The 8,909-nt window shown below is 45.9% G+C and overlaps 1 protein-coding gene across 1 annotated transcript in view; it reads right to left on the bottom strand.

The window, feature by feature from the left end:
- The window catches only part of LOC124287335 (5'-3' exoribonuclease 2-like), a 71,742-nt gene extending 62,924 nt beyond the window's left edge, over positions 1–8,818 (bottom strand). The window contains exons 1-4 of the mRNA XM_046723832.1: positions 8,690–8,818; positions 7,154–7,281; positions 5,134–5,245; positions 4,349–4,410 (exon numbers count right to left, since the gene is read on the bottom strand). Coding sequence (XP_046579788.1) covers positions 4,349–4,410; positions 5,134–5,245; positions 7,154–7,281; positions 8,690–8,764 — 377 coding nt within the window. The 5' untranslated portion in view covers positions 8,765–8,818. The remainder of the gene's footprint in view (positions 1–4,348; positions 4,411–5,133; positions 5,246–7,153; positions 7,282–8,689) is intronic.
- Positions 8,819–8,909: the final 91 nt, after the last annotated feature.

Here is an 8,909-nt window from a genome sequence, read left to right on the forward strand (position 1 = left end):
AAGGTAATAGAACAGGAGGCTGAGCCAGAAACCTGAGAATTACCGGAAACCAGCTTTGTGACGGCCATAGCGGTGCCAGTAGCACAAGTAGCCCAGAGCACTTTGCCCGTCCAATCCAGCAGGAAGGCATCGGAAGCCAACGCCCTCGGGTCCAGTATTCGAGAACAGAATACGGGTATCTGATTCGTCCCGCTGGACGCAAACAGATCCACCTGGAACGATCCGTACAACTGGGAGATAACTCTGAATATCTGCCGGTCAAGCATCCACTCGTGCGGGGCCAGGATCCGGCGACAGAGAGTGTCTGCTCGCATGTTCTCCAGCCCCGGGAGATAAACAGGAAGCACCTGACAGTCGCACTGGTCACACCAGAGGAGAAATTCCCACGTCTCCCGAAGGAGCGCTAGGGACACCGTGCCCCCTTGATTCAGGATGTACGTCATGGCCGTACGGTTGTCCAACTGAAGACGAACAACTTGGCCCTGAACATGCTTCCGGAAGCGCTAGAAAACCAACCACACAGCTGTCAGTTCCAAAACGTTGATGTGAAGGCGGGCTTGGGCTTGGGCTTCGGACAAGAGTCCGGACACCGACAGACTGCCCAGAACACCCACCCAGCCCGTGAGGGACGCATCGGTTTGAACTGTAAGAGCTGGCATCAGGATTTCCAAAGGGATCCCCTTGGAGAGATTACCAACATTGGTCCACCGCTGAAGGCGAGGAGACAACCACCCGTGGACTATCAGACACTGCTCCAGATCCTCCGAGTGAGCCCACAGACTCGCCAAAGCTTGCTGCATAGGGCGCATCCTCAACCGCGCCCGCCACACTACAGAGATAGTTGCCGCCATATGACCCAGTAGACGGAGCCAAGTCCGTGCTGGTGCCTGGGGCTGGGAGAGGAACGAAGACACCATCTCCCGTACTCTGGTGACCCGGTCGGGCGACAAGGAGACAAGATCCTTGTGAGTTGTGAAAAAGTTGTGCCCCGAGAAAAACCAAGTCCTGGGTGGGTACCACTTCGGATTTCTTGAGGTTGATGATCCATGAGTTAGAGCGCTGAGCAACCAGTCGTCGAGGTAAGGGTAACAACGCCTTCCTTGCGACCTTGGGCGGTGGGGTAGCCTAGTGGTTATAGCGTTGGCTCGTCACGCTGAAGACCCAGGTTCGAATCCCCACATGGGTACATTGTGTGAAGCCCATTTCTGGTGTCCCCCGCCATGATGTTGCTGGAATATTGCTAAAAGCGGCGTAAAACCAAACTCAGTCAGTCAGTCCTTGCGACCTTGCGAGGGTAGCTGACCTAACATGAGCTTGGTGAACACGCTGGGGGCAGTGGATATGCCGAAGGGGAGCACTGTGAAGTGGTAACCCATCCCATCGTAAGAGAACCGGAGGTACTGCTTGAACGATGGATGAATTGGCCCATGTAGATACTCATCCTTTAGATCGATCGACGTAAGCCAATCGTCGGGCTGAACAGAGGAGATCTCTGAGCAAAGGGTCTCCATCTTGAAGGATGGAACCTCTAGCATGCGATTCAACCCCTTGAGGTTGAGAATGGGACGGAACCTGCCATCCTTCTTTGGAACGAGGAAGTACGTGGAATAAAATCCCACCTGTTCCTCGCCCGGTGGTATGCGATCTATTGCAGACTTGTCCAACAAAAAGCTTCGTCTCGCAGTATACCTGCCCTGACCGGACATGACGGCATCGGAGTGAGACGTATGCCGGTGACTTGGGGCGGGCCTCGCTTCCACAGTGGGAGATGGCTGACACTGACGGTGGAAAGCACCCAAGGGTTGCTGGTAGCCTTCTCCCACTCCAGCAGGAATAGAGAGAGGTGGCCACCCACTGGGACGTGTGGTAAGACTCACACAAGAGGGCATGAGTGGTCCCTTGCAGACGAACTGATTGGGACGGACCCACGGCGACAGCCTGCAGGTTTAACGGCTGATGGGAGCCAGACGAAGAGGACTGCTCCTTGCCCCTACCTTTGGCGGGACGGCTCCTCCTCCTACCCTGCCCAGCAGCCGAAGCCAGCCGGCAGACTCGGGCGTAGACGGCGCCCCGGAGGAGGAACCCGCTACGGGAGCATGGGGGAGAGAAGCCCGCGGATGCTCCAACAAGGCCTTAGAGTCCTTGAAGGAGGTAGCTGCCGCAGCAGCCTCCCGAATGACCTGCTGAGCCCCCAGAAACAACGTCGCTCCCTGTCGGAGCGGAAGGGCTAGCAAGGTCTGCTGTGTCGCTGCCGAGTAGCAGGACGTAGACAGCCACAGCTTGCGCATCCCCATGACTGCGCACATCACCGTAGACGCCGCAGACCGCAAAGATACGGAGCAGTGTCTGCGAGGGTTGCCTAGAGGCAAACGCTTCGCCCGGCAGGCAGAACTCAGCTGAGTCCGAGTGACAGGTGGGTACCGCGGCTTGGGGAATATACTCAACAATACGCTGCCCTCCGGCTCCTCGACCTCCCCAACGTCCATAGACTCGGCAGCCGAGCCTGAGTCAGAATCCGGGTCTCCTCGTGAAGAGGATCCGAACCCCGACCCGGTGGGAGGCCGAGCCCCAGACACCGAGGGAAGGGAAGAGCCGAAGGAACTCCCCGCGCCGGCAACCAACACATCACTCGAACCCCGGTCCCGAGACACGGCAGGAAGACCGGGCAGAACCGACTCCTCCGCTCTCATGGGGCGGGGCGGAGCAGGGAACGGAACCCCAGGAATCCTCAGCAGACCCTGCGCCAGCACCGAGAGGGGGACGGAGCGAACCCTCTCCCTCCGGGATAGCCATGGCGTCTGGACCCGAAGCCAAAGGCAAAGGATCGACACCTCCAGGCTAGGGGATCGAGCCGGGCTCGGCGATCTCATCCCCGGACTCTCAGTCCCCTGTTCAGAGTGGGCGAGGAACTACTGGCGGAGACCTCCAACGGACTCATGAACACGGAGTCCATATGCTGCTGGAACAATTGGGTAATTAGTGATATATCAAGATCACTATGAGATGACTGGGGAGGCAACTTATACGAACTAGCTTTTTTAGTCGGTTTGGACTTTTTGGCTTTAGACGGGGGGACCTCTTGGGCAAGTTCCCCTCCCGCCTCTCGCAATTCCTTATAGAACAGGAAATCCACCGCCCTTCTCTTTTGGGCCCGGGGGGGAAAAGGCCATACAAAGCTCACAAACATCGTGCTTGTCGGCTCTCGGAATGTTCTGCCCACAGACAGAACACCCAGTAAACACCTGAAAGCAAACACGCAAGCATGTAGCTAACAGCTGAGCCAGCAGCATAAATATACACGTACAAAACATTGAAAATTACGTGAATGCGACCACGGGAAGAAATACTGGGTTAATAACGCAATATGACAACCACGTGGCACGCCATGGAAGAGCAACACGTGCGTAAACCACAGGAAAGCTAGCGTAAAGTGTAATACAAAGTCACATAAATGAGAAATAACAGACTGTCAATAAAACTGTTCTGTCAAGAACGAATAAAGACCATACATACAGTTGTTTCACAAGAGAAGAAATTCAGCTATGAACTCAGAACACATGTGAACGCTTGAGTGACAGCAGAAAGAATGATGATACGGGCCTAGGAGCTTACCTGGTTGGCTGTGCATGCGTAGCAGGGAGGTAACCCCACGTGGCGGGGGCCGTATAATAGATAAAAAAGATTTTTATTTATTGTACAATATTTTTATTAAAACATTGTGACAACTGTCACATGACATTTTCAGCTGCAGAAAATGCATATATGTACCCCAAGGACAATCTCTATGAAAAAAGAATGATTGTTGACATGACCAAAACTAAATGTCATCCATGGACTACATGTAGCTTTATATACATTATCCAATAACTTGGTTTTCAGATAATTACTTGAGCATTTTAAACTAATTTTCCAAATATCACTGTAAAATCAAACCATAAATAAACCATAACATCAATGTGTTAACCGTCTGATTTTTCATCAGACAGTAGTATTTGATAAACAGTTTCACTCAACACTGCACAGAGTCTAGATATGACAAGATGTTTGGGTTTTTGGTTTAACGCCGGACTCTGCAATATTCCAGCGACTGTCTGTAAATAATCGAGTCTGGACCAGACAATCCAGTGATCAACAGCATGAACATCGATCTATGCAATTGGGATACGATGACATGTGTCAACCAAGTCAGCGAGTCTGACCACCCGATCCGTTAGTCGCCTCTTACAACAAGCATGGGTTACTGAAGACCAATTCTAACCCGGATGTTCATGGGGTTTACGCCTAAGTTAATGCACATCAACACCTTAATCCACTAGTCAGATCTGACAAGAAATATAACAAGTCTTACATTGCTTCTTTTGAAGCTCGGAATCGCCTTGATCTCTGTTGATTCATCTTTGCTCTTGGAGCCTGGAAGTATAATTCAATCCAATGTTATACACCAGTATTATTAGTGGTGGTAGGAACTATTACAAATATACTTGCAGTAATTGTTAGAGTAAATGACTGAACTGATAGCTAACAAGAGCTGTTGTGGCATGATATGAACAACCGTCAAGTTGCGGACCCCATGTTGTTTAGATTACCATGGCTGTTATAACTGTATGACAAGTTCCGGTATGGGACACTTTCTAGAAACAAGGGGGCTAACTGAGGCCTTTCAACATGATTTGTTTTTTTATCTTCTTGCCAAGTGTGGTTTGAACACATGTTCGAGAATGCAAAAATCCAGCCTGCTTCCAACCCTCTTTTAAACTTTCAGATGGAAACAGGTCTGTTTTATGACATTCAACAGACACAAAAATCCACACATCGTTAACATTAATTACAGGACACATTGATTATTACTGGTGCCTCTAATGACTCAGTGTGCAGTCTCTTGTATTGTAAACCTGAAACTTTTAACAACTAATTGATTGTTAATTGACCGTGAGTGGTCATTTACTGATTTCACAATTTAATCCTCTGTGAGTGAACATATGCATTCCAATCTGGAAATAAGCAGGTGACACTATTATCACCAATACCTCCAAAGTTACACGGAATTTTAAACAAACTGTGCTCATCCAAAATGTGTGACATGCAAGTCCACTTCTAATAGACAGGATGACACCTGCTACCATGGTTACTCACCACTCCATCTATAGCCATATAGAGGACTTTCCTGGGACGTACGATAGAGAAAATACGATCAATATACTCAAAGATCAAGACCATCATCTCATCCTCATTCTTGGGAGCAGGTCTGGAAGAAAATGTATATATCGCCATGTGAGTGACAAGTGGGGACTGTTTGAATGGGCTTTACACTATGTACCTATGCAGGGTATCAAGACGTGGGGCATTACCATAATGCATGATCCACAAACCTGCTCAGCTGCGTCATTTTACACTGTAGATGTTGAGAAAAAATGCTCATGCAATGATATACTGAACTGCAAAAGAAACATCACACCAATAGAGGTTTCTTAAAGCACACACTTTAATTCACTCTAATTAACAATCAAAACAGAGGATTGAGTTCAAACTTGACAATTATGGTTAACACATTTTCGGGAATCACATTTAGAGTTCACACAAACAAAATCACCAAAAATGGTACCATTTAGATACCCCAAAATCAGTATCGTGTGTTGCCTCCAGCTATCACATCACTTCCTCATCCTGGACCGAGATTCTGAAACACCATGGTGCCAACATTCTGGTTCAACCGATTGCACCCCACTTCATGATGCTGGGACTATCCCTTGAGTTTCTGTTAATAATACACACATTGGAAAACAGTTCCCCACGCCTTCGCCGTTTACTCACTCTGCTATCGCCTGTCAAAACACAATGTCGTCTTTCATATATAAATAAAGTGTCATCAGAAAAAAACACAGATCTCCATTGTCGATAACGCCAATTTTGATGCTGAGTTGCCCATTGCAGTCGGTTTTGGCGGTGATGACAGAACACGATATGGTCTGTGACAGCAGAAGTTTCTTCCGTGCAAATGGCGATGCACATGTAGTGTATCAGCACTAATGGGTCTGTTGTGAGTCCCAATAGTCTGGCATGCTGTTTCCTTCACACTGGGGAACAGATCCTGCAGATGGTTGCGCACAATCTGCCCTTCTTGACGTTGTGACGTTATTGAAGAAACTCTTGGATGCTGTTAGTGGCCGGATACCGTTAGTGCAGTCGGTAGATTGTCTTAACATGAACATTAAACTGATTGGCTACCCTCCGTGCAGTCTGGCCAACTTGCAATAGTCCCAAGGCTTAGTTCCTCTGACCTCTCGTAAGTCATGGCATGGCGATTGTTGCAAAACAAAAATGATTTCAGCTGAGTTTGGGACTCGCTTTCAGGGAGGGTTGTCACGATATTATGCACGTGCAGTTTCATTTTCACGAATGTCATACAGAAACTTTTACCACATCTGCCTTTTTAGGTGCATTGGTCGATATGCTTTTTCATCAGAAAATACACTGATGTTATAATAACTGTCAATTTGGATTGAAAAACATGTTAACAAAATGGTACAATCATAATAAAAACACAACATTGTAAGAACAAAATTGTGCAAGACGTTTCTTTTGCGGTTCAGTATACTTATCAAAGAAGCATGGTTTATGTCTGTATACAGACAATGTTGGTAAACAAACTATTAACATTAAACAAAATTAAGGTTTACAACAAAAAGACTACCAGAAGAAACCAAACTTGTCCAGATCTGTTCAGGTTGTCGTTTGCCATGTTAAGTTACCATAACTAACCTTTCGGAGCCTAGTAATTGTGTCTAATGCTGTGGTTAAGCCTGACAGGTGTAACACTTGGCTTTATAACTTACACAGTTGACACCAGAAATGGAATTAGGATTTGAAATTAGTGCACATCACATAATTTCATCTTTAAACTTCATGGTGGTATTTGATTAACAGAGTTTCACTCAACACTACATAGAGTCTAGACATGACAAGATGTTTGGGGGTTTTTGGTTTAACGCCACACTCAGCAATATTCCAGCTATATGGCGGCAGTCTGTAAATAATCGAGTCTGGACCAGACAATCCAGTGATCAACAGCATGAGCATCGATCTGCGCAATTGGGAACCGATGACAGAATTTGCAGTTAACATTGAACATAAATATAAGCAATATAAGTGTTACTTGTCTTCAGGATGGCAGCATGGATGGATAATGCCATTCATGTCCAAGTAGAGGTTGTCAAATTCGATGTCATTGGGGTTAGGCTTGCTACCGTCAACTGGCACATTGACCCCATTCACCTCCTTAGGCTGCAAAAAAACATTAATGGCATTATCTGGTTATAATGGTTGGAGTGGTGCTCAACTGAAATGCAAAACTGAGTGAAGTCCTCCCTCTCATTTTATTTTAGACGATGTATTTCATTGAATTTTGCCATATATATTCACCATCATTGTTTCAGTTCATTGGACCCTCTTAAGGACTTTTTGGCAGCAATATGCAGTTTACCAGGCACAGTTGAATAGTACGTTGAAATCAAATCCATATTTCATTCAGCTGGTCTAGACTGCTCTGGCCTAACACTAGCAACAGATAACACATATCTCTTCAATCCATACAGTTAGTTGCGCTAATGTCAAAGTAGGTTACACTCAACTATCCTCAGCCCCGTGGATCTCCTTTCTGATCATTAAGGTTAGGCAGCACCTACCAGACAAAGACCTCTTTATAATTCTTAGAGTCAGCTGTGAAGTAGGATATGTATTGTTTGTGTTTATTTGTTTAATGCCGCAATATTCCAGCTATATCTGTTGATGTAGAAGGGTATGTGCTAGCCATCACTTAATGAATTTCAATCCAATGTCATTTGTGGAATATTCATACAGTTTTGATCAAGTTAAGACATTTGCTTCCTATATGGCTAGTGTCCAAAAAATTCAGTGCTGATCAGTCAGTAAACAAGCACCCAACATTCGTGATCACCCTAGGCTGTGCTATTAGATGAGCTCTTTTGCTTAGCTACCCTTCAAACTGGCAGTGTGAATTCGGAGCCACACATGACAAGTCTGAAATCCAAAAAAGTGTGTAAAGTGATCTACCCATAGGTAAGGAAGAGAATTTATCAACAGAGTCAGCTAATCACTCACAGGTATTTTTTGGATGTGATCATGGCAGTGTTCTATAATTGTTCACCATGTTCAGTTTATGGTGTTCATGATCTTGGCATGCTTGTGATTGTTTTCACTGTTCTGCATTAATCAATATTAAATGTCACTTACAAAAATATACAAGAGTGCACTACTCCCAGTTCCATCAATAGTAAGTAATGATTTTAATCTTGCCTCCCTTCACTTGCCAGTCAACCATCCTTAGAGTTCCGATCCTTTGTGAGCTGACGTATCTTTAGAGTCAAACAACCCTTTTTAAGATCCCCTTAGGGTTAGGGAACCTTTAAGATCCTTAGGGTTAGGGAAAAGTGCGCCCGGTAAAGTGCAGTACTGAGAATTTATCAGTCAGCATTTAGAGAGCATGCAAACACTTTCGGCTAGGGGAGAATCACAGACCAATCTAGAATCACATGTTTGATAACATTTGTGCACAATAGATCTATACAATTCTTAAATCAGGGTAACAATCGCAACATCACGATTTGATTTTAACATCTTTAACGCAATTTAAATTGTGAATAAAAATGACCTTTGAATTCAAATAAATTACCTTTTCTTCCACACAATGCACCACAATGGAGGCATATTTGCGACTTAGCCACCTAAAAAATGCTGGAACACCCATTGCTTAAGAATTATGAAGAAGCACGCTTGTTGTTTTCATGCGGCTTCTGTAATGGCCGCTTCAAACTAAATTGCAAAGTAGAATTTTATTGGTTCTTGTCTCATACTTAATCCAATCAAATCGCACGTCTCAGGCAATCGCAAGA

Source organism: Haliotis rubra, unplaced genomic scaffold, assembly GCF_003918875.1.
Source record: "Haliotis rubra isolate DU_JTF1 unplaced genomic scaffold, ASM391887v1 Scf40, whole genome shotgun sequence".
Classification (NCBI taxonomy): domain Eukaryota; kingdom Metazoa; phylum Mollusca; class Gastropoda; order Lepetellida; family Haliotidae; genus Haliotis; species Haliotis rubra.